Source organism: Loxodonta africana, chromosome 21 (genome assembly GCF_030014295.1).
Source record: "Loxodonta africana isolate mLoxAfr1 chromosome 21, mLoxAfr1.hap2, whole genome shotgun sequence".
NCBI lineage: Eukaryota > Metazoa > Chordata > Mammalia > Proboscidea > Elephantidae > Loxodonta > Loxodonta africana.
Genome location: NC_087362.1, coordinates 40,343,721 through 40,370,708, shown reverse-complemented (window position 1 = coordinate 40,370,708; position 26,988 = coordinate 40,343,721). Strand labels below are relative to the sequence as shown.

Here is a 26,988-nt window from a genome sequence, read left to right as displayed (position 1 = left end):
GAGTCCCTGGGTGGTGCAAACAGCTGATACTCTTGGCTGCTAACTGAAAGGTTGGAGTTTCCAGTCTACCCAGAGGTGTCTTGGAAGAAAGGTGACCTACTTCTGAAAAGCCAGTCATCGAAAACCCTGTGGCGCACAGTTCTACTCTGACACACATGGGTTTGCTTGAGTCAAATCAATGGCAACTGGTAAATGCTAACTCTGTGCATATAAGGAGGAGTTGGGAGGACAGGCACCAAGGTAGAGGTCTGGTACAACATGGAAGAGTACTCTGTTAACCATTTCTCAACTTGCCTTTGTTTTTTTTATGATCAGAGCTGTTTCTTTTTTTTTTTTTTTTTGTGGTACCCTTTGTATCATTTTATTTCTTATTATGCTTTAGATGAAGGTTTACAGAGCAAATGAGTTTCTCATTAAACAATTAATACACGTATCTTTTGTGACATTAGTTGCCAACCCCATGATGTGTCAGCACTCTCCCCTTCTCAACCTTGGGCTCCCCATTTCTGTTCGTCCAGCTTTCCTGTCCCCTCCTGCCTTCTCATCCTTGCCCATGGGTTGGTGTGCTCATTTAGTCTTATTTTGTTTCATGGGCCTATCTAATCTTTGGCTGAAGGGTGAACCTCCAGAGTGACTTCAGTACTGAGTTAAAAAAGTGTCTGGAGGCCATACTCTCAGGGTTTTTCCAGTCCCTGTCAGACCAGTAAGCCTGGTCTTTTTTTGTGAGTTAGAATTTTGTTCTACATTTTTCTCCAGCTCTGTCTGGGACCCTCTATTGTGATCCCTGTTAGAGCAGTCGATGGTGGTAGCCGGGCACCATCTAATTGTGCTGGACTCAGTCTGGTGAAGGCTGTAATATTTGTGGTCCATTTGTCCTTTGGGCTAATCTTTCCCTTGTATCTTTGGTTTTCTTTATTCTCCCTTGCTTCAGACAGGGTGAGACCAGAGGAGTGTCTTAGATGGCAGCTCACAAGCTTTTAAGATCCCAGATGGTACTTACCAAAGTATCTCACTTTGCCTTTATGTTGAGATGAACACCACTGACCTACCCCCATCCTCCTGGATATACCTGCTTTCGTAGTCCTTTCCTGGAGATGCTTGGCGTTGTCACGGGGACATTGTTTGCCTCTCTGAGAATGCAGATGCTACAGGATTTTGTAAAGTCAATTTTAGCCCCTCTTACTGGATTTTAAGCGGCTGGCTCTTAGTTTGTAGTTACCAGACCTAGTTCACGCAGGACGGTGATTGAAGGCAGACCTACTAAGCAGTGTAACAAGTCTCTAGGATGAAGCCCTCTTCCAGGGTTGGCATGTTTGCAGAACTATTAAATAATTTCTCCTGGCATTTCTCCATCAGGGCCTTGGGAAATCATAGGTTTTCTACACAGAGAGAAACACAGTGAGCTAAAATATGTGTGAAATGAGATGCCGTGTTTGATTTGGGATGTAGAATATCCTTTGGTGCCTTATTTACTTGGTTTTATTGGAAAATGAGCTATTTCATAGAAGTGAAGCTTGGAGATAGATGGTTTTCCCATTTCAGCTCTAAAATGGCTTTTTAACTTTTTTTAAACAGGAGTCTTCCAAAAATGCACCATGTGTTCTGCCTTCTTAACAGAAGTCAAAATGCAACTTTAAAGGGTTAACATGTATTGAGTACTTCTATGTACCTGGCTCCGTGATCCAGTGCTTTACTCTTTTTAATTCTCAAAAGAACCCTGAGGGGTAGGTACTATCATGACTCCTATTTTAAAGATGAGGAAACTGAAGCTTAGAGAGATTAAATAACTTATCCAAGGTTACACACGTTTCTGTTGTTGCCGTTGTTAGTTGCCATCGAGTTAGCTCGGACTCATGGTGACTCTTTATAATAGAATGAAATGTTGACTGGTCCTGCGCCATTTTCGTGTATGTTTGAATTCATTCATTAGAAGTGGTAAAATTGGGATTTGTACCTAGGTCTCCCCAAGCTCTTAAGAAATGGCCACATTATTCGAGAACATTTTGGTTAATAAAAGACCCAAATAACTATTAACCATCAAAGTAGAACCCTTGGGAATCTACGCATACATTTTAGGAATGTATCCATTATCCTGAGCATTCCTTGGGTGTTTTTTAGGAATTAGTATCCAAATTGGCGGTACATATTTTCGAATAGTCATAACTATTCCTTCATTCATATATGTTACTTGAGCACCTACTGTGTTGCTGTGAGCCTGATGCCATGCCAGGCACTCCAGAGACAAAGAAGTATGAGACATGCAGCTGCCTTCAGGGAGGGCACATTTTAAAAGATACACCAACTGGAGGAATATGTGAAATTATCTGATTTGTGGCCTGGAAAACCTAGAGAGGGTAGTCACTTTCAAACCCACCCCCTAAGGAAACTATTCTCCTTGTCTTTATTATTCTCTGTGGATAAGACTGATAAGTAGAGACCAGGGGATACAAGTGGAGTTAGATACTATCTTGGCTCCACAGAGGCCAAGGAAGAATGGGCAAAGTATTTTTGAGAAATGGTTCATGTCATGTTGCTTGGAAAGAAGCTGTGGCCAGATGCTAATGGGCATTGGGCTAGACTAAGGTGTTTGGTTTGTATAAACCATTATATGAACCATTCTTGTTGTTGTTAGTTGCTGTCGAATTGATTCTGACTCATAGTGACCCCATGTGTATCAGAATAAAACTGTGCTCCATATTGTTTTCAAGGCTGCGTGACCTTTCAGAAGCCAATTGCCAGGTCTGTCTTCTGAGGCACCTCTGAGTGGGTTTGAATTGCCAACCTTCAGCTAGTAGTTGAGCATTTAACTGTTTGTACGACCCAGCGACTCCAAACCATTCTTAGATGGTGGCTAATTGAAAACAGGAAGTACATTTGAACCACATCGGATGGAAAAAAATGGATGTTCAATGGGATATATTTTCCCATGTGATTACTGAATGAATGTTAAATGCTATTCCAAAGAGTAGTTCTGAAAAAATAAATAAATAAAACAGTTTGAAGCATTGCTAGCAACACTGGAATCAAGTATATAGTTTTCCAAGGTGATGACTTTGATATATTTTAATAACTTTATTATTTCAAAAGTAATATGTTCATAGAAAACACCTGATAAGAAAGATGTCTTTGGTTTTTGAAACAAACATTCTAGCATTCCATATACATTGGGTTATTTCTTCAAGTCTTCCTCCCCCAGCTGGATGTAGTGTAATCTATTTTTGGTTCATATTCACTCTGGGGGCCATTTATGGACAGCACTAGTATAAGTTTGTGTGAGGTTTGAAGTGTGACAGTTGATTGTTTTGAGACCTTTTGAATCAGATTTTCTTTCTATTTCTCACAGATTAGCTGGTGTCCATTTTGTCTGACTGCTTTCCATGTGACTGCTTAACTCTTCCTAGCATATGTTTTTTACCCGCAATTAAGGGCAAGAAGGTCTAATAACCAAGTAGTCAATATGTGTTTTTAAAGTAAGACTAAATAGGCCATGAGAGAGGATAAAGGGGCTATCTTTTTTTTTTTTTTTTGTACTTTAGATGAAGGCTTGCGGAACAACTAGTTTCTCATTAAACAGTTAGTACACATATTGTTTTATGACATTGGTTAAAAACCCCATGACATGTCAACACTCTCCCTTCCCAACCTTGGGTTCCCTATTACCAGCTTTCCTGTCCCCTCCCGCCTTCTAGTCCTTACCCCAGGGCTGGTGTGCCCCTTTTGTCTCATTTTGTTTTATGGGCCTGTCCAATTTTTGGGTGAAGGGTGAACCTCAGGAGTGACTTCATTACTGAGTTGAAAGTGTGTCTGGGGGCCATACTGTCAGGGTTTCTTCAGTCTCTGTTAGGCCAGCAAGTCTGGTCTTTCTTTTTGGGTTAGAAAAATGGGCTTTCTTTTGAATTAAGAATGTAAACTCTGTAACTGATATTTTAACTGCCAAAAAAAAAAAAAATTATTCTCTGGAAACAGATAATTGAGTTTTGCTATATACAAGTGAGGTTTTTATTAGGTACACTTTGCCAGAAAGAAAGGAAGGAGGGGAGAGGGGAGGAAGAAAGGGAAATAGGGAAGAAGGGAGTGGAAAAGGAGGAAGAAAGGCAGGAGGGAGGGAGGAAGAGAAAACCAGGCCAATACTCTCTTTTGAATCTCATCTCAAATTTCTCTTCTTTCACACTTGTTGTTCACAGTGGTTTAAACTTCATTGACTTGATGGTGCGACAAGGGAATATTGACAACCCTCCCAAGACGCCTCTGGTGCCAGGATTTGAGTGCTCTGGGATTGTTGAAGCTCTGGGAGACAGTGTGAAAGGATACGAGGTAAGGTTTTGACTTCTGACTTAAAAAGTATTTATTTGGAACCCACTGAGCTAATATCTGATTATGCAAAAATGTTGGGAACAGTCTAAGAAATGTATTATTATTGTTGTCTTCTTTGGTTTTTATTAGCAATGTTTCTAATCATAGGGCTTTCTGTGCACATAATGTCTGTGTTGGGTATGGTTTGTTTGCTCCTCACAACAGTCTGGTGAGGAGGGCGGGACAAAGCTTTTCGTCCCCTTCATTCACATTATGCAGCAATTAAATGAGAGTATTTGGGCTTGGATTAACTAAACGTGCATGCCCCTTCCCCCTACCCACAACTCCCTTTTTTTTTCCCATTAACTCACACTCAGAAATCAATTATAAAGCACAAAGTCGGGGGAAATAGCCTTTGTATTTTATAACTCGGTTCTGTTAAGTATCTACCTAACACACACATTTAAGGAATCATTTATAAGTTACTGTTTCAGGCGTTGAGGAAGTGGCATTTTGAGAGGCAGAAGATCTTAAAACCAAAGGGGAGAGATACCTGACAGTGGGGTGGAATCAGCCATAGATTAATGGCTTCTAGGGTCGGGTGATGGGCACACAAGGTTTTATCATATTATTTTGACTACTTTTGTACATGTTCAAATTTCTCCATAATAAAAAATATTTAAAATAGACAGAAAGATGTATGCTCATTCCAGTATAATGCAAATCAATTAGAACTGGATCTATAAAAACTGGTGAAAAACTAGGCATATCAATGGCACAAAACTCTAGTAGTTTGGAGTCAGAGAAACTAATGCAAATCAGGTGCAAGGGCTCTGGCTGATCACTAAGTGCTTCCCTGGCAAGGAATGAAGGGAGGTAGTGTTTGAGAACCTACCATAACTAGAAACATGGGTAAGCTATCTTTTTTCAGCCTTGCCACAAGCCAACAAGGTTAAAGATTATTGTTATTACTTTATGGATGAGGTTCAGAAGGGCTCAGTAAATTTCTGTGAGGTCAGAAAGGTAGTTAGTGGTATTAGAACCTGGATTCAAATCACCAGAGCCTTTTCACTCCTCCTATAACCCCATGCTCTTTACCCTCTGCTCCCAACCCCCAAGGTTCCTGGGCACCACAAACGATTTGCACTGAACTACTAACCTATAGGAGCCTTGGTGGTACAGTGGTTAAGAGCTTGGTTGCTAACCGAAAAAGGTCGGCAGTTCAAATCCACTAGCTGCTCCTTCGAAGCCCTATGGGGCAGTTCTACTCTGTCCTGTAGGGTCGCTATGAGTCAGAGTCAACTCGACGGCACTGGGTTTTTTGGTTTATAGGTTGGTGGTTCAAACCCACCTGGCACTGCCATGGAAGAAGGGCCTGGTGATCTGCTACTGTAATGATTACTGCCAAGAAAATCCTATAGAGCAGTTATACCCGGTAACACATGGGGTTGCCATGAGTTGGAATCGACTCAATGGCAATAGGTTTGATTTTTTTGGTTTCCCAACCCCAAATGCAAGAATAATAAATCAAGGAAAGTAGAACTGAAGACGAGTCCTACCCAGTGCAGCGCCAAAAAGCTCTTGGAATTGAACTTGGGCCTATTGCTAAGTCTCAGTGCACCTGGCCTCAATACACTTTGAAAACATCAGTAGGCTCCAAATTCGTTATGATGAAGATTGGAAATCTAATCCCACTTATCAGCCTTTTAGTCAATGGTTTCAAGATTATACAGTGGAAAATGTTGAGGAAGAAGAAAACGAGCTTTCTCTTTTCTCTCATATGTCTTTACAGTTTCCATCCCCAGGCAAGCAGTCTAACCAGAGGCAGCACCGTCTCTTTCTGAAAGCTATTTATAAGAAATACTGTCTGCTCTTCGCCCCCGTCACGTGGCCCAAAGAGAATTCTGAGCATTGACTAAATAGCCCATTATTTGAGAGTAGAGCAGTAGACAGTGATGTTGTTGGACTTGGCTTAATCTTGGTTGTAATCTTTACGGAGGCAGACTGCCAGGTCTTTCTCACACAGAGCCACTGGGTAGGTTCGAATTGCTGATCTTTCATTTGCACCCCAGCACTTAAGCCTTGTGCCACCAGGGCTTCTTTGATGATGTATATTTTCTCTTATTTGTTTGATTATGAATTATAATACATAATTATGTGTGTAATACATAATAATAAATAATCCTCTGATTATCTGTTATTTTCCCTTATATTTAACCTTTTGGCTAGCAGTCATAATCTGTCCTTTCATTATGCATCCCATTGCCACTGAGTCAACTCGACTCAGAGCAACCTTACAGGACAGAGTAGAACTGCCCCATAGGGTTTCCAAGGCTGTAAATCTTTACGGAAGCAGACTGCCACATCTTTCTCCCATGAAGCGGCTGGTGGGTTGGAACTGCCGACCTTTCAGTTAGCAGCCCAGTGCTTAACTGTTGTGCTGCAAAGTTCCCTTTGATTATCTGTACTTCCTGTTATATATGATTTATTATCTGCTAGTTAGCACCGGCTTGCTTATTATCAACGCCACTCCTCAGCCTCCTCTGCTCCAATGACTTTCAGCTGTACAAGCAAATAAAAGAAGCTACCTACTTTTTTTTTTTTTACCTACAAGTTTCTAGTCAGGGTGTGACTTGGGAGAAAATCAATACTAACATCACCTCTATAATTCTGACTTAAGATTTTTAATCATTTTGGAGATGGAATTCCATGTGGCAGCATGCTGAGTAGTTCTCTTGGTTTGATCTATTGCAAGGGAGGCTTGGAAAGTTGTCGCCAGAGGCGTAGCAGTAAAGGAGTAATTTGTGCTCACTCACCCAGGATTAATTTCTTTTTCTTAGCAGAATCAAATAATGAGGTGAATTGGATATTAAGAAAAAGAAAAGGTACCTGCTGCAGACTCAGGCGGAGGCTGAGCCAGTGGCTTAGTCTCTTTTGCCATTTTGATAATGCAATTGAAATGATGGAGCCAAGTTCAATGAGAAGCCTAGGAGCAGTGAGCTCTGCTGTGATGGCTGTGGCCATCACTGTCCAGGTGCCTGGAATATTCTTTTCATTATACTCAGTGTTGACACTGGAGGCCATCAGCTACTCTGTGGTCTTGAGTCTGCATCTTTGGGTTTTCATAATTCTATGAAAAAAAAAAGAATGTCAGTGCTTGACCTTGGTTATCTTCTGGTCTAAACTTCTGTCTACAAGATGGCATTTCCAACATTCACCACTTGATCTTGAACGCTTCCAAGGATTGGGACACTCAACACCAGCACAACAGCCCCTCCTTTTCATTAGTTTTCTTCATTAGACGGTTATTTATTCCGCTTTATAAAATTTAGTGAGTTGGTATGTAGCTCTTGATCAATGGATTGTGAACTCCATGAACCAATCTGTTCTTTTAAGAACTAACATTTATTCTTCCCCTGTGTTTCCATGTACCATGCTAAGTACATTGTATATATATTATGTCATTTAAACTTCCCTGGGTGGTGCAATGGTTAGCTTGCTCAGTTGAGGTTTGAGTCTACCCATAGGCACCTCGGAAGAAAGGCCTGGTGATCTACTTCTGAAATATCAGCCATCGAAAACCCTATGAATCACAGTTCTACTCTGACACATGTAGGGTCACCAGGAGTTAGAGTCGACTTGACGGTAACTGCTTTGTAATCTTTGTAAGAACCTTTACTAGTATTTTTCTCGTTTTAGAACAGAGACACTGAGGCCTGAAGAGTTAATCTAGTATCTCCAGAACTGGCAGTTTCCCTGTTGTAACCCTTATATAACCTTTATGATTTGAACTCACACAGTGGCTCTGTGGGTGAAAGACCTGACCATCTGCTTCCATAAAGATTGCAGCCAAGAAAACCCTATGGGGCAGTTGTACTCTGTTACATGGGTTGCTATAAGTCAAAATTGACTCAACGGCACCCAACAACGACAACAATGTCATCTTCCTAGCACTGATCTCCAGCTGTAATTAATTAATTATTTGTGTCTGGAGTCAGACTGCTAGTTGCTGTTGAGTCAACTCTAACTGCTGTCAACTCCAGGTGTGCCACAGTCTGGATGGAAGACTGATATGAAGAGTCCAGGGTCATTTGGGCCTTGGAAGAGGGGGTTACAAAGGCAGGTGGGAATTGGAGCCACAGAAAACCATGCAGATAAATATAGCCAAGGACTTCTCCCTCTCCAGGAGGCTCAGGGAGGGCTCAGGAAGGGGAGAACCCTGCTTCGGTTTATGGCAAGCTTCCCGAGCAAGGACAAAGAGAGGAGATAGAGGGGGAGGCAATCAGAAAGGCCTCCTTGCCCAGCTCTCAGATGATCCCATTAATTAATTGCTTGACTCTATCTCAGAGCAAGCAAACCAGGCTCTGCATTGCTTCTGATTCTGGGAGGAGAGCCCCAAGAAACACACTGGGGCAGAGCTATCTGATTCTTTCGGTTCAGGTGTCTTTGCTGCTTTGGCTAACTCGGCTCCTTGGCATGGATGCCCTGGATGGAGCACAGGTGCCCAGGTTCATTGAGAGCAGTGTTGATTCTGTAACCAATTGCCTCCTCCATCTGAAATCCTCATTACCCAGGTCTCAGTGGGGCCAGTGTCAGTTCGTTGTCTTTCCACAACATCACCCACTGGCTAAATGGACAATCAAGACCCTGAAGACACTGTGCCATCTACACACTGAAGCTGTGGCAGCTCTCGCCCAAAAAACTCACAGCCAGGCAACCTGGCAAACCTCCCAGGTTCTGGGAAACTCATTTCCAGGCTATTCTAGCATCACTTGATCCCATCCATCCCCCTCCCCCACTTGAAAAAAAAAGGAATTATATTATCTTTGGATCAGTTACGCAACATCACCATTATAGCTTCATGACTGTGGCATAAGGCTTCAATCTCTACTAAAACATTTTCCCTTCCAGGTGGATCTTCAGTCTAAGCCCTATCACTCATAGTAATTGCCACGTGAAATTTCCAGGGACTATGAAAATTTCGAAAGCATGAGCTGTGCCTCATTCACTATTTTATATATCCAGTGCCTAGAGCCTAAGACTAAGAAGTTCAGTTAAAAAAACAAACAAAAAAAAACATGGTAGGGATCATTGTGATGTGGTGGAAAGATACTTGGAGTCAGACAGGCCTTAGCCTGGCTTCTGATTGCCACTTACTAGATGTTTGTCCTTAGGCAAGAGGCTTAACCTTTCTTACCTTAGCTTCTTCATGTGTTTAATCGAGACAATACCAATCCCATACAGCTATCATGTAGATAAAATAAAATAACATACATAAAATGAAGATTCCAGAGTCTGGTACATTATTATTGTTAGCTGCCATCGGGCTGGCTCCTGACTTACGGTGACTCAGTGCACAATGGAACGAAAGCTGCCTGAACCTGAGCCATCCCCGTGATGGGTTATAGATGGGACTGCTGTGCTCCATAGGGTTTTCGTTGGCTGATTTTTGGAAGTAGGTCACCAGGCCTTTCTTCCTGGTACATTATTAGCATCCAATAAATGGTAGTTTTTCTGTTGTGATCAAACAGGGCATATAGAAAAGCCTCTTGTGAAGAAGAAATCCATTCTCCAGCCAGGCTAGAAGTCCCTCATCCTAGGCTGTGGCGACAAAATCCCTGAGAAGCCCTTAAGGAAGAACATAAGTTCGTCAGATGAAAGGTGGTTGTGAAAGAGTGGAGAAGGCAGTGCACCATTTCTTCTATCTGATATGCCCAGCCCTCTTGCCACCACCTTAATTATGTCCAGAATTTCCGGGAGGGAATGGGCCCTCAACCAGCTTCCCTGGTTCTGGAGAGGACGAGATCATAATGAAGATGGATGGGCACAAAATATAGAGTTGTCCCCAGTTCATGAAATCTGTTGTAAACCTGTGAAACTTCAGTAGCAGTTTAAGCTTTTTTTTACTGCAAATGTATAAAAAATATCATTTATTTCACCAAGATTTTTTGTTTTAATTGTACTTTAGATGAAGGTTTACAGAACAAACTAGTTTCTCATTAAACAGTTAGTACACATATTGTTTTGTGACATTGGTTATCAAACCCACAACATGTCAACACCCTCCCTTCTTGACCTTGGGATCCTTATTACTAGCTTTCCTGTTCCCTCCTGCCTTCTCGTCCTTGCCCCTGGGCTGGTGTGCCCCTTTAGTCTCATTTTGTTTTATGGGCCTGTCTAATCTTTGGCTAAAAGGTGAGCCTCGTGAGTGACTTCAGTACTGAGCTAAAAGGCTGCCTGGGGCTATAGTCTCGGGGTTTCTCCAGTCTCTGTCAGTCTCTGTGTGTGTGTATGAGTTAGAATTTTGTTCTACATTTTTTTCCAGCTCTGTCCTGGACCCTCTACCATGATCCCTGTCAGAGAAGTCTGTGGTAGTAGCTGGGCACCATCTAGTTGTACAGGACTCAGTCTGGTGGAGGCCGTGGTAGTTGTGGTCTATTAGTTCTTTGGACTAATCTTTCCCTTGCGTCTTTGGTTGTCTTCATTCTCCCTTGCTGTAGACAGGGTGAGACCAGTGGAGTATCTTAGATGGCCACTCACAGACTTTTAAGACCCCAGACACTATCCAAAGTAGGATGTAGAACATTTTCTTTATAAAGTATGTTATTCCAATTGAGACAGATGTTCCCTGAGACCATGGTCCCCACAGCCCTCAACCCAGTAATTTGGTCCCTCAGGGAGATTGGATGTGTCTAGGAAGTTTCCATGATCTTGCCTTGGACAAGTTGTGCAGGCTTCCCCAGTATTGTGTACTGTCTTACCCTTCACCAAAGTTACCACTTATCTATTATCTGTTTAGTGTCTTTCCATTTCCACTCCTCCCCTCCCCTTCGTTGTAACCATCCAAGATTATTTCTTTTTGTATGTAAACATTTTCATGAGTTTTTATAGTAGTGGTCTCATGCAATATTTGGCCTTTTGTGATTGACTTATTTCATTCAGCATAATCCCCTTCAGATTCATCCATGTTGTGAGATGCTTCACAGATTCATCATCGTTCTCTATTGTTGCATAGTATTCCCTTGTGTGTATGTACCGTAGTTTGTTTATCCATTTATCTGTTGATGGGCATCTAGGTTGTTTCCATCTTTTTACTATTGTGAACAGGCAGCAATGAACATGAGTGTGCATTCACCAACATATTTTTTAAAAATCTAAAATACTGGGGAATTTGAATATGGGTCATTAGCATTTGAGTTAAGAGAAACAATGATGTTTTATAACATGGACAGCTCCTGATATTTTAGTCGCTCTGTGAACCTCTGTCATGAGCTAGTAGTGTTCACTAACCCTGTGCTTCCCCATGCCCAGATTGGTGACCGTGTCATGGCCTTTGTCAATTACAATGCCTGGGCAGAGGTGGTCTGCACGCCAGTGGAGTTTGTCTACAAGATCCCAGATGACATGAGCTTCTCTGAGGCTGCTGCATTCCCCATGAACTTCGTCACAGCCTACATGATGCTCTTTGAAGTGGCCAACCTCCAGGAAGGGATGTCTGTGCTCGTGCACTCAGCTGGTGGTGGTGTGGTAAGTTGGCTTCTTATGACTCGTCTTCTTTGTGTTCGTGAAGGTGGAAACCCCACTGGGTGTGGAGTGACACCCGGTTGACAATGCAATTTGTATATGAGCGATGTCTAATAGTAAGGGTGAGCTCTCTACGATCCTGGTAGAGTATACACATTTGACAGAGCACACAGAGATGACTGAGTTGGAGTTAGTGAGCCCCAGAGAGAGTTTCTCCAGAGTTTGAGAAGGTCTCCAAGGTGGCATTTGAGGACTCAGTGCGTCTCAGAGGTGGTTTCTACAGAGGAGCACTCTCAGTCTTGGTGTCAGAACCTTCTCTTAATACTCTCTACATCAATAGAGTCTAGAACATGGTATAAGTTCAATAATATTTGTTGAGTTAATGAACAAGAACCAGAGAAGTTGGTTGAGGGCCCAATCAATTTCCGTCCCTGCAATTCTGAACATCATTAAGGTGGTAGCAAGAGGGCTGGGCACTATCAATACATCTGGTTACAGTAGAAAAATGCTGCACAGCCTTCCTCCACTCTTCGAAAGGCACCTTTCATCTGGCCAACTTGATAGACTGTTGTGACAATCCTTCTGAGATGCCTCACAAGTCCTGTGTTCCTAATAGTATTTGAAGTATCAAAGTGGCAAATAATTTACTTTCTCAATAAATTGCAGAGGATTCAAGAATGTTCCTATATTAATGACACTCTTATTCATTTGTGTTCTATATATTTTCTTGAGTGTGAGATAGGTGGTTGGAGACTGTACTAGCACACTGGGAATTACACATAAGCCCAAGTATGCCCATGAGAGTGGTTGCATATGGGGAATATCATCCATCAGGTGTGTAGTTGCCAGGGAGGAAAACAATGGCATTAAAAATTGTTGCTCTGGAGTTCAGGGATGGTAGAAATTGCTTCTGTGGGGTTGATGAGTCTCTGAGCCAGTCTTTCAATATGTATTGCATGCCTGACACATGGCAAGCACTTTGTGCCAGTCATGGTCTACTGGGGCTTGAGTGGAACTCTGGTCTTTCAGATAGTGGGATGTGTTATTCGTTAGAATTCCCTGAGTGGCACAAATGATTAAGCACGTGGCTGCTAACTGGAAGGTTGGCAGTTCAAAATCCACCCAGAGGTGCCTTGGAAAAAAGGCCTGGTGATCTACTTCTAAAAAATCATCCATCGAAAACCCTGTGGACCAAACAACAACAACAAAAAACCCTGTAGACCATAGTTCTACTCTGACACACATGAGGTTGCCTTGGATCGGAATCAGCTCAGTGGAAACTGGTTATTGTTCATTTAACTCAATAAATATGTATTGAACATATACCATAGTCTAGACTCTATGGTTATAGAGATTAATAAGAGAAGTTTTTGACATACTATTCTAGTAGGGTTTGAAAGGTTCTCAGAGTTGGTGATTCTGTGGTTTGAAGGTTAGGTCTATCTCAAAGATGTTTTCATTGGAGATTTTGCTAACATCGTGTTGTTTTTTTGTTTTTTTATCTTGGATTTCTGCAACTATCCACACCCTATTGAACATAAAGTGCGTTCCTGTTTTTCCTTTCTGAGAAGACAAGCTCACTTACAAAAGAGTAAAGGCAAAGCTAGGAAACGTTAGAAATGCCTTAAGAGAAATAGCTTCAATCACTTTAGTAAATTTGCTGATGTCTTTTGACCATGAGTGAAGATATAATAAAAGCTAAGCATCCCTTAGGAAAAAAAAAATGGATTTCACTTCCAGTGACTCTGCTAACAGCAAGCAAGCCATTCAGAATGCTGGCATTTATGATCTTAGTGTGCCAAGAATACAAAGCATTAGAGACATGTTTTCTTATCATCAGCATAAGCGCGTCTTTACAATGGTCTCGACTCAGTTCTGCCCAGAGTCACTGTTTAAACACTGCCGTGGATGATGTTGCAGCTCATTTTTTTGTATTTTTTTTTTTTCACTTGAGTTTGTTCCTGGAACAAAGAGGACTGTATGAAGGGTGTGTGCCTCACAAAAGGGAAGAAATATGGAAATACCAAAAATGCATGCCTGTCTTATGCTGGGATGAGAGATTCATGCACCACAACCAAAAGAAAAAATATAAAACAGGTGCAGGAACTGATGAAAAGGGACAGCAAGGACTGGAAGATAAGTTGATGCATATAATGCAGGCTTTTTTATTATTATTATTATGAGGTCCTAGAGCTTTGCTAGACAAGGTTTAGCTCTGAGCTTCCTAACAGTGAGTACAAATTGGGAAAAATGATCAGCCATGTGAGCTAGTATGCATTTGATAGAAATAAACCAGTTACTTGAGAAAACCATAACTGGCATTCGTTTTTGAGACCAGAGGATTATTTCTCTGTGGTTTCTTATAAGGAATATATGCTGTAATGTAATGAACATCCTCAACAAAACCATTACAGTAAATGCAATTATTTTCATGAAGCTTTTCCTTAGGGTAAGCTTAATGGAGTCCAATCGCATCAAAGTAAAGCAAAAGAATGTGCCCTGACTTAATCTAGGGACAGAGTTTAAAGGAATGGTTGGAATGTGCATCTCTCCAGTGGTCGAGTGTCCCTGAAAAGCATTTCTCTCAACCAAGACTTGACAAGTGAGTTCAAGGTTATCCTTAGAGAGCTGTGTGGCCAAGTGCAGCTCCATGTATGTGAACACTCAGCTGAACTGGGGTAGGGTTGACATCATCTAACAAAAAGTGAGGAGGCCTAAAGAGAACCCAGACCATCCCACAGAGGCAAGACCAGTGAGTCTCTCTCAGGCAGAACTGGCCTCCTCCCAAGACTACCAACCACTGCTTTTATGGTAGGGGGAGCCCCCTGGTGGATATATTTCCATACATTATCTGTGATACCCTGGAGAAGAACAGAGGTCCTCCCCACCACTGTTGGACAGACATGGTGAGTGCGGCCACTGACCATATGGCTGCTGTGGTTGCAGAATAACGGCCCCCAAAGAAGTTCATACCTAATCCCTGATTGTTACCTTACGTGGCAAAAGGGATTTTACAAATGTAATTAAATAAAGGGCATTGAGTTGGAGAGATGATCTTGTATTATCCAGGTGGGCCCAATATATTCACAAAGGTTCTTGAAGATGGAAGAGTCAGAACAATCAGGGAGAGGCTTGAAGATGCTGCACTGCTGACTTTGAAGATGGAGGAAGAGGCCATGAGCCAAGGTATGTGGGATGCCTCTAGAATTTGAAAAAGACAAAGAAATGGATTCTGCCCTAGAGACTCCAGAGGGAACACAGCCCTGCCAACACCTTGCTTTTAGCCCAGTGAAACCCATTATGGACTTCTGCCCTCCAGAAGATGATAAACCTGTATTGTTTTAAACCACTAAGCTCATGTTAATTTGTTAGAGCAGCAAGGGGAAACGAATATAGCCACTTTCCCTGGGCTGCCTCCCTCCCTCACCTTTCACCATGGAAAGCCTCGAAGAAAACACAGGCAGGAAGTGGCAGAACTAGGACTCACACCGTAATCTGGCTGATTTCAAAACCTATTATTCGTCCACTCTACAATCCGGAACATTGAGAGAACCTGGAATCCATCCCTGGTGTCCTGACCTTGTGTTTTACGCTCTTGCTGCTCTACCACCCAGTCTGTTACCAAACAGTTGAGGCATACCTCTCTTACAGACCTCTTCAGAAAACACCTCTGGGAAGAGCTGGCAAGCTCAGGATCTTCCTCCATGCACCCTCTACTCCACACTGAACTTGTCAGTGTTTTTTAGAATACACCCAAGCTCCTTGAGCCTCTGTGCCATTTCATCTAGTGTTCCTTTTTTTCCAGGATGGTGTTCTCTCCTAATTCATATGTCACCTCCTCTAAGAAGCCATCATGTACTCCCTTGTCCAGGTAGCCTTAGTCCTTTCACAAGAAAATTCTGAAGCTAGTGTTCTGTCATCATTTGGTCATGGCTTCGTACTTTGAGCACTATTTCATGGGCAGGGCTATTATCTACTGAAGGCAGGGTGGTGTGGCAAAAACATAGGTGGACTTGGGTTCAACTCTCAGCTCTCCCATCTTATATAGCTGGGTGACTTTGAGCAAGTAACCTAACTTCTGTAAAATGGAAACAATAATGGCTACCTCTGGTGAGAAGTGAATCAAAGGGCTTAGGACAATACCTGACATGTAGTAGGTGCTTTATGAATGGTAAGAATAGGTAGATGCCAGGTAGATAAAGAGAGAGAGCGATTTCATAGTTCTGGGCACAGCACTGTTGGGTACATTGTTGTTGCTAGCTGCTATCACATCAACTCTGACTCATGGCAACAGAACAAAATGTTCCTCAGTCCCGCGTCATCATTGTGATCACTGGCATGTTCAAGTCAATTGTGGTTATTGTGCCAATCCATCTCACCAGGGGTCTCCCATGCCCTTGTTGGCCCTCTGCTTCACCAAACATGATGCCCTCCTCTAGCGATTATGCTGAATAAATGTTTGTTGAATTACTTCTGGAGAAATATTTGATGCAAAAAAGACTACTTCCATATATTTATTATACCTCCAGGTAGGATGTAGTGAGAAGGGCACTTCACCTTGGTGTAATCTTCCCCAAAACCCATAACCCCAGTTTAATTATGAAAAAACATCTTGTAAACCAAAATTGAGGGATATTCTGCAATATACCAGACCAGTGCTCCTCAAAATTGTCGAAGTTGTGAAAAACAAAACAAAACTGAGAAACTGTCACAGGCCAGAGGAGACCAAAGGAGATATGACTAAATGTGATATGGTATCTTAGATAAGATCTTGGAATAGAAAAGGGCCATTGGCAGAAAAGCTGCAGAAATTCAGCTCAAGTATGTTGTTTTGTTAATAGTGTGGTACCAATGTTAATCTCTGAGTTTTGATAAGTGTGCCATGGCAACATTAAGGGAATCTGGGCAAAGGAAATATGGGAAGGCTTTTTATTATTTTTTCAGCTTTTCTATAAATCTAAAATTATTCCAAAATAATAAGTTAAGACAGAGGGAGAGAGAGAGGGAAGACAGACAGACAGATACTACTTCAACCAAGGTGTCCTACAGGGGCAAGTGCATTTTTCTCCACACCTGCATCTTCTTACTTTTCCCCACCGAGAGGACCATTTAGATACAACCAGACCCTTTGCCATCGAGCTGATTCCAACTCATAGCCACCCTACAGGACAGAATAGGACTGCCACATACAGTTTCCAAAGCTGTAATCTTTACAGAAGCAGGCTGCCACATTTTTTCACCTGAGGAGCAGCTGGTGGGTTCAAACTGCCAACCTTTCAGCTAGCAACCAGGCACTTAACTATGGTGCCACCAGGGCTCCTTCGAGACAAGCAGAGCTTTGGATCAGGTTGTTCTGGTTTGAACCCTTCCTGAGAATTTGCATTTCTACTCCAGATATACTGAATTGGAATCTGTATTTTAACAAGATCCCCAGGTGATTTTTATGTGTAACTTCCTGGGAACAAACTGGTTTGAAGCCCTGGAGACAACCAGAAGGCAGCTGGTTCTTCCTGGAGTCTGGCTCAAGTTGCAAATCACAGAAGGGCTGGATCAAGCTTCCCTGAGCCTCCACTGGGCACAGAGAGGTTTTCTCCACAGGCCTCTAACAAAGACATGTGGGGAAAAGAGCAGCTGAGAGCAGCTGCTCCAATCACTACAGCCTGAAGTGAGCCACAGATCTTGGAAAGGAAAGTAGAATGTACCTTTCAGACAGACTTAAATGGCTACCCCTCAGTTATTAAATTCTATTCGTTACGGGGCATTTCCCAATGTCATTCAAATCACTTGACAGGAGAGGCCACAGGAGGGAGGGGCAGAATCTGCAAAGAGGGCATCACGAGGGTCCCCCACCTCATGTTTGGGCCCGTGTGCCGGCGGTCCTTCCCGAATGACTGAGTAACCCTACAACATTTTAACACTAAACCATGAAAGCATGCGGTGAGTAGAAACCCCCACTGTGGAAGGATTTGGACATATGGAAAAGTCATACAATTTCAGCAGAAAAGACACGACCATCTACAAAATCACCTATTGTTGTTAGATGCCTTCAAGTCAGTTCCGACTCATAGAAACCTCATGTACAACAGAACAAAACACTGCCTAGTCTTACGCCATGCTCAGGAATCACCTATAAGAGTGTATTTCATTGACAACACCATCGTCAGTCACAAAATGACAGTCACCAACATCTACCCAGTTACTCAAACCAAGAATTGTGTTTAGCTCTTTTCCTACCTGCTACAAGTTTCCAAAGCCTGTGGTTCATTCATTTATTCATTCACTCATTCAACACGTATGTAGTAAGGACCTACTCACCACATACAATTTCCAGGCCTGCCCCTTCTTGCACTCTTGACTCACTTTCCTCATCTGTGAAGTGGGGATGCTATGAGTGCCAGCTTTACATGGTTCTTGTGAACTTGGAGCAGTCCATGGCACATGATAAGCACCCAATAAAATGTTTTCATTATAATTTCCCAGGTTCAAAGGTTCAGCATGGTTTCTAGGGCCATAGTATTAATTAGTAGCAGGGATCAAATCTGAGCCCAAAATCCAGGGCTAGGAACTCCAAATCTTGTGCTTTTTGCACTATACTGCACCAGTGGCCTCAAATACCTGCACCATACCTCATTTCTTCTGCCTGCCTGACCTCGTATCCCAGGACAAGGGTGAGTTTATGTCGGGGGACAGCCCCAGCAACGAAGGACCCTCACTGTGCATCCTGGCAGATAATCTGAAGAACTGACACATAGCCCTTTCCAGATTCATGCATTCAGGGAAACTTACTGACATGGACAAGCAGCTGCTTTTTCCAGTGGCAACCGGCTGGAGTATTTTCCTCAACCACCTAGCAAGGGACCCAAGCTTATATACTATTCCAGCTGGGACCAAGGCTCATCATTTTTCTCCCACGTCCTTGGGTAGTCAGTGTTCCAGGGACTTCACATCCAGGCCCAGATGTTTTCCTTCTTGTTGCTAAGGCATTCCTCAGCCTTGGCTGCTGGCCCAGTCATGTCACTTCTGGCCTTGTACCTTAGCCCAAGTCCATCCCCAGCATGCTTCAGGGAAGAGCAAAGCTGATTGCCTTAGGGAGGAGATGCACATAGCTGAATAGCATTACTCGACAGTTTACCATAGCAAGATCTTCCAGTTCCCAGGGAGTTGCAGAGATAGGAAATGGAACCTCTGAAAATTTAAAGAGAACAAAGCCGCTCTATCATGTCCTTCATGAATAATCAAGGGAGGAGGATTAACCGCATCTCCACTTTGGCAGGAGAGGTATGGCCCAGAGACTCCCTGGGATGGTCAAGACCCAGGCTCCAACTGCTGACCCTGGGAAAGATACCTCTGAGACAGCTGGTTCAGCAGGACCTCTACCTTGTGGTTGCTGAGACCTTGGGTGCTGACAGCCAGGGACTTAAGTCCTCGCATGTCAGCAATATACCCTTAGTTAAAAAAAAAATTCTTTCAAGCTAGGCCTGTGTCTGCAAAAGCCTCACTTGATCTTTATTCTAGTTGCTTTTAACCCCTTTACATTAAATCATGACCGAGTCAAAGAAACACTGTTTTATCGTAAATATTACAAAGGTTGAATTGGGCTTCTGAAACAGTATTCATTCGTTAATTTCAGTTGAATAAATATATCAGTTCACAAGGGGATAATAAGAACTTAAATAGATTGAGTACAGTCATTTCCATACATTATCTATGAGGTAACCCATTGGCATGGAGTCAATTCCAACTCATAGTGACCGTATAGGACAGAGTAGTACTGCCCGATAGGGTTTTCTAGACTGTAGTCTTTCCGGAGCAGACCCCCAGATCTTTGCTCCCACAGAGCTGCTGGGGGGGTTCGAACCGCCAAACTTTCAGTTAACAGCTGAGTGCTTAATCATCGAGCCACTAGGGCTCCCATCTATGAGGTAAAAAAAAAAACAAAAACTATGAGGTAGATATTATTATTTCCCATTTTAACAGAGGGGAAACCCTGGTGGTGTAGTAGTTAAGAGCTACAGCTGCTAACCAAAAGGTTGGCAGTTCAAATCTACTAGGCGCTCCTTGGAAACCATATGGGGCAGTTCTACTCTGTCCTGTAGGGTCACTATGAGTCTGAATCCACTCGATGGCAAGGTTTTTTTTTTGTTTGTTTTAACAGAGGAAACTGAGATGACAGAGGTTAAGTAACTTGCCCCAGGTCATGCAGATATGAACAGAAAGGTAACATGGGAACTAGGGTCCCTCTGAATATAGAGTCCACGGCCCGTGGTTTTGGTTTTTTACTTTTTTTTTTACTTTGATGTAACGTACTCCATCCCATTTATTCATCAAGTGTTTGTAGTTACTTTTTCTGTTGTTGTAACTTCTTAAATTACACACTTAGCTCATTAAATTTCAGCCTTTTTTTTTTTGTAGCTGAAATACATTAGCTCATTTTTTACTGGTAATGAACTAAAAGCCCTAGGTCTCTTTTTTTTTAACTCGCCCTTTCCCTCTAACCCCAGTCCCTGGTAATGACTAATCTACTTTTGTTTCTATGCATTTGCCTCTTCTAGATATTTCAGATAAGTGGGGTCATACAATACATGTCCTTTTGTGTCTGAATTCTTCCACTTAGCATAACATTTTCAAGGTTGATGCATGTAGTAGCATTTCTCTCTATGGCTGGGAAATATTCCATTGATGTATGTATCACATTTTGTTTATCCATTCTTCTGTTGATAGACGCTTGAGTTGTTTACACCTTTGGCTCTTGTAAATAATGCTGCAGTGAAGAGTGGTGCACAAATAGTTGTTTGAGTTTCTGCTTTCAGTGCTTTTGGGTGTATAACTGAGAGTAGAATTGCTGGATCATATGGTAATTCTATGTTTAATCTTTTGAGGAACCGCCAAACTGTTTCCAACAGCAGCTGCACCATTTTACGTTACTACCAGCAATGGACCAGTGTTCCAATGTCTCCACACCCTTGCCACACGTCTTATTTTCCATGTTTTTTTGTTTGTTTTCATTTTTTTAATAATAGCTATCTTAGTGGGATAAAGTAGTATCTCCTTGTGGTTTGTTTTGTTTTGTTTTGTTTTTTTGCATTTCTGTAATGACTAATGAGGAGCATAGTGGTTAAAAGCTCGGCTGCTAACCAAAAGTTCATCACTTCGAATCCACCAGCTGCTCCTTGGAAACCCTATGGGGCAGTTCTACTCTGTCCCGTAGGGTTGCTATAAGTCAGAATCAACTCAATGGCAATGGGTTTGGTTGGTTGGTTGTTTAATGACTAATGATGTTAAGCATCTTTTCATTTGTTTATTGGCCACTGGTATATCTTCTGTGGAGAAATGTCTATTCAAGTCCTTTGTCTACTTTTTAATTGGGCGGTTTTGACAGGTGGGCAGTGCTGAGAGAAATCCTGCTTCTGCTTAGCATGGGTTTGAATGGATTCCACCCCATGGGCTTGGTTGGTGAGCTTTCTTCTTGAGGTTATCCAGGAGCTGAGGGATCCTCAAGACCAGGGGAGGATGTTCCATTGACATGGATGATTTCAAGATGGGTCAGATGCAACGCTGGAATTGCTCTCGACATCACTACAGAGCTGAAATTAAGCTCCAGGCTGCCAGGTCCATGAAGCAAAGATGGTGCGATCTGTTCATCCCTATATCCTGAGCACTTAGGCCAGTGCCTGGCACATTGCTGTTGCTGGATAAATATTTATAGGAGGAATGAAGAGAGGGAGAGAAGGGAGAAGGAAAAGAGCTACAGGGCAGCGTTTAAGTTATGGAAACAGTATGGGGGCCCAGAACCTGGAGTCAGAACTGGCTATCATCCTAGCTTCCCCAGTTTCTGAGAGACTTTGAGCAAGTCTAGCTTCTTTGGGCCTCGATTCTTCATCAGTAAAAATAGCTATAATACCTATCTCGTAGTTTTCATCTGGTGTCTTAAAAAGAGGATTATATAATAGCTTTGCATGCTATCTAGCAGATTAAAAAAACAAAAGAACCAGTTGCCATGGAGTCGATTCCCACTCATGGCGACCTCATGTGTGTCAGAGGAGAACTGTGTTCCACAGGGTTTTTTCAACGCCGATTTTTCAAAAAGTAAATCACCAGGGCTTTCGTCCGAGGCGCCTCTGGGCAGACTCACACCTTTAATATTTCGGTTAGCAGTGGAGCATCTTAACCATTTGCAGGGACTCCATCTGGCAGGTAGAAACTCAAATGTTAGCTACTATTATTACTATTATTATCATTACATTGTTATCATGTTATTATTGTTTCATTTGTAATATTCCTCAACAACACTCTGGCATTTCTAGCCAGAGGCAACAGAATCACAATCCAGACAGCCCGCCTCTGGCTGTTGAAACCTGGAACAAAGGGCAGGTAAAGCCAATCTCAGCTCTCTTTGTGTGTCTTCCCTGGCAGCCATTTGCTCAGTGCGCTCATGTATTAGTGAGATTGTCACACAGGCCCCTTTCCAAACATCACTTTCCTCAAACAGGTAGGACATAATTAGACTTTAAAGAAAATTTAGCTCCATAGTTCCGGCCCTTTGGATGCATGCCGAGAATTCCAAGCACATGGACTTGTCTTTGCTGAGTTTATACGACCTCGGGGACCCATCCACTTCTTCAGTGACACACCCGAAAGGCCACAGTTGCTTTTCAGAATACTGTTGCCCTTATTAAGAAGAAAAATCAGTACAACTGGGAAAGAGCAAGATGCTAACAAGAAGCAACCTCATTTCCCTGAGATGTATGGTCTCTTTTCTCACTGACACCCACCAGGCTGTCAGCCCTGGCCCCTGAGTACCCTGTCCCCCCAAGCTGACCACTGGGCTCTCTGATGGTGTCCATCCTGCAGCCCACCCTATGATAATCTCCACAGCATCCTTTCTCTAGGCACTCACCCTCTGCTCAAAATGTGCTGGGACTCTTCAACTGTACTGACAGGGTACAGGGATGAATTCTGAACCCCATCTTTCCCTAACACACGCTTTCCCTATAACCAGCTGGAGACCTCTTCCATCCCCCATACCTCCCTACCAACCCCCATCCCATGCACACCAAACATGTTCATACCTTCTCTGTCTCTGAATTCCATTCTGCCTCTTCCTCTCTGTGTCTCTTACTCTGATTTCATTTCTATATCTCTTTGTCTGACTTCTATTCTGCCTCTTTCTCTCTTCTGCTCCCTGGCTTCATTTCTTTTTCCATCTCTGTTTCTCTTTTTCTCTCTCTCTCATCTCTATTTCACTTTGTCTGACTCTTCCCTTTGTGTTTTTTTCTGTCTTCCTGTCTTTCTATCCCTATCTCATTTTTCTTTCTCTGTATTTTTCTGACTTTCTTTCTCTCTGCCCTCTCCCTCCTTCCCTGCCTCCCTCTTTCGCCCTCTCATTCTAAATCTATCAAGTGCAAGCCCTGGGGATAACTGGGTTACCAATTGTTGTCAGTGGATTCTGACTCATGGCGACCCTATGTGTTAGGCCCTGGGAATTCCATAGTGAGCAAATCCAGTCCTGTTCCTGCCCTTCTGAGACCTGCAGTCTGATAGTAAAATATGTGATAATTAACCGCAGAGGCACATCAATCATTGCTGGGAGTGGTTGTAGTTACTGCAGGGAGGAGCAAGGGGAGCTATGACTATATAGAACACAGGGCCTAAGCAACTGATCTAGTGCCGAAGATAACTGTGCTTGGGAACTAACCTTCAAACTAACCAAATAACCACTACCGTCAAGACCTTCAAACTAGTACCTAAAAAATGAGGAAGGGATGGAAGGTAAAGGAGTGAAGAAGGGAGGGGTAAAGGGCTACTAGAATTGCCAACAGCGTGAAACCTGGACATGTTCAGGGAAATGACCAAAGTATGCGGAAGAGAACAGGGAAAGAAGTGACAGAAAGCAATTGACATGTATAACCGGTAGCAGCCCTGTTGATGATTTTAGCCTTATTCTTACCCTAAAGCCATGAGGAATCTTTGGAGAGTTTTTGAGCAGGATTTAGCTCATGGTTTACATTTTTATAAGATCCTGTGTTGCTGGAGGGTGAATAGGTTGGAGTGGGCCAGTGTGGAAGTCGGGTGATTTAGAGATGGTTGTACTCCAGAATGTCCTTCTCCAGCTTCTCTCATTAGAGCAATTACAGGAAGGGCTAAGTCCAGAGATTTAGGTATCCTGGGTTTTAATGTTTGCTCTGATATCATCATAGCACAACCGCAACAAACACTTCCCCATCCCCGAGCCTCAGATTTCTTCTATAAAGTGAAGTAGACCAGATGTTTCTTCTGTAGAATCAGGTAGACTCAATGGTTTATGTTGCTCTGTCTTCTTTCTTTGGTGGGTATGTGTTTTCTTTGTGGTGTTGTCTATCATTGCCTGTTTGATAGAAACTTCCTTACCTAACACTGCTGCCCCCTCCCTTAGCACATCTTCCCAACCGCAGTCCTCTTCTTTAAATTCTTAAGGACTCAGAGAGACAGCCTAACATAGTTGTTAAGCATGCAGTCTTTAGAGCAGACTTCCGAATCCAAATCCTGGCTTCTGTGATATTACTTAGCCATGCTTTAGTTGCCTCATGTATGAAAATTATACTTTCCTCATAGTATTGCGAACAGTCAATGTGTTTAAAACATTTAAACAACCCCTGGCACATGGTAGGCACTCAATAAACGTTACCTAATAAAACCTTGCCATCCAATACCCTCTGCAGGACCCAGGTGCTCATTTTCCCAGCTGCTAGGAGTGCGGGCTACTGTTGGCTCACAAGTGAGCGCTTCTCCCATAATAGCCCTCAGGGGAAGGGGGCTGCCTCTCAAGGTTTCAGCCCCTTCCGGGGCCACCACATCCAGTGACTAGTTGTGCAGAGATAGAAGGACCCAGCCCCCTTCCTCAACAGGAGACTGCTTTGAAGGGCCAGCCCAGCTCTGGAGCTCCTCGTGGGATGCTGAAGCATCTGTGCAGCTGTACCACAGCTCAGCTTCTCCTTCTGCCCAGTCCTGCTTCCCTCACTCCTTTACAGGTGCTATTCCAGAGAACACTCCCCAGTATACACCCTGCATGCTGAGTTCCATCTCAGAGTCGCTTTTCAAGGAACCGGGCCTGTGGCAATTATTGTGATGATCACTGTGATTATTCGGTATCACAGCTGTAGCTGGTGCAAGCTGGTTTGCCTCTGTGTTCCACTGGTAGGATTTCCCTAACACCAGCCGTGATTTAGGCCTTGCTCCACAGCCTTAAGCTCCCTGGGTGAAGCTTACCTTCTGCTTTTGGAGAAACTTCTGGGTTGCCCAGAACTCCGGAATGCCCAGAAGAAGCTAATAAGTGCTAATGGGATGGATAAGTGGGTGGGCAGGGGAGCTGATGAATACTCACTTCTTCCTAAGCACTTGGGCTCCCCTAACCAGTTGTCGTGGAGTCGATCCTGAAGCATAGCAACCCCATGTGTTGCAGAGTAGAACTGCGCTCTATAGGGTTTTCGACGGCTGTGACCTTACAGAAGTAGATCTGCAGGCCTTTCTTCTGAGGTACCTCTGGGTGAATTCAAACCTTCAACCCTACATTAGTAGCTGCGATGGTTAAGGCTATATGTCAATTTGGCTAGGCCGTGATTCTCAGTGGTTTGGCAGATATTACGTAATCATTGTCCATTTTGTGATCTGATGTGAGCAGCCAATCAGTTGAAAGGGGAGTTTCTTTGGTGGTGTGACCTATATCCGATATATATGGATATTCTGGCAAAGCTCACTCTGCCTCGATCCTGCATTTAGCTCTTCATCCTCTGACCTCGGTTCCTGGGACATGAGCCAGCAGCCTGCTGTCTGATCTGCTGATTTGGGTTTGTTAGACCCTGCAACCACATGAGTCAGGAGAAATCTCCAGCCTGACGCCTGGCCCATGGATTTGGGACTTGCCAGCCTCCACAACTCTGAGAGCCATTTCCTTGAAATAAATCTCTCTATATTTATATATATATGCTTTACTGGTTTTGCTCCTCTAGAGAACCCAGCGGAAGATAGTAGCCAAGGGCTTAACTGTTTGCATTACCCAGGGACTACAGGCAGAAATGAACCCAGGCTATATGCCAACTGAATCATCAAATAACTTTACAACATGATCCTGAAATGGGTAAACCAACTCTGGGCTTTACTGCCCTAATGGTGGATTTGCTGGTAGTGTCAGAGAGAAGGAAGTATAATTACTCTGGGCTCAGCTTAAATAAGAAAAGCACAAATAAAAGATTAAAGATGAGTTCCTCTTTATTTGAACAAGTTGTTTAACCTCTCTAGACCTCAGTTTTCCTCATCTTTACAATGAGGATTAAAAACAGTCAATAACACCAAGTGTTGCTGTGATCATTAAGTGAATTAATTCACATAGAGCAGAGGTTGTCAAAATGTGGTCCCAGACTGTCAGCATCACCTGGAAGCTTGTTAGAAATGCAAATTCTTGGTCCTCACCCCAGGCCTATGGAATTAGGAACTCTAGGGTGGGGCCAGCAATCTTCGTTTTAGCAAGCCCTGCAGGGGATTCCGATGCGGGGTAAAATTTGATAACACTGAACAGAGCACTTAGAACACAACCTGGCACTCAGAAGAATTCAGCGAGAATTAGATATCACTGTTTATTGGGTGATAGTGTTTTGAAAACTGTAAAGCACCGTATGTATTTAAGAAATGGGTATCGTTATTCATGTCAACCCACTGCATTAGTACATACTAACTAACCAGTTGCCATCAAGTAGATTCCGACTCTTGACAACCCCCTGTACTTCAGAGCAGAACTGTGCTCCATCGAGTTTTTAATGGCTGATTTTTTTCAGAAGTAGAGCACCAGGCCTTTCTTCCAAGATGCCTCTTGGAAGAAACCTCTAACATTTTGGTTAGCAGCCAAGCATGTTAACCGTTTTGCACCACCCAGGAACTTATAGTATATGCTAGTTTGTGTTTATTATGGTATAGAAGGTAAGCAGTTTCTGAGTGAGACTGACCTGGATTGAATCCCAGCTCCAGTACCTTAGTGGATTACCTTAATCAAGTTACTTAACCTCTCTGAGTCTCAGTTGCCCCGTGTGTAAATTGGCATAATAGCACCTCCCTCCATAAGTTTGTTGTGGAGCTTAGTGAGATAATGTATAGAACCTTTAGCATAGCCCCAACACTGAGGGAGCACTCAGCAAATGGTGC

At 43.0% G+C, this 26,988-nt stretch overlaps 1 protein-coding gene across 1 annotated transcript in view; it reads left to right on the top strand.

Annotated features, from left to right (window-relative positions):
* VAT1L (vesicle amine transport 1 like) overlaps positions 1 to 26,988 on the top strand; it is a 187,548-nt gene that overhangs the window by 31,228 nt on the left and 129,332 nt on the right. The window contains exons 2-3 of the mRNA XM_003418096.4: positions 4,185 to 4,314; positions 11,605 to 11,820. Coding sequence (XP_003418144.1) covers positions 4,185 to 4,314; positions 11,605 to 11,820 — 346 coding nt within the window. The remainder of the gene's footprint in view (positions 1 to 4,184; positions 4,315 to 11,604; positions 11,821 to 26,988) is intronic.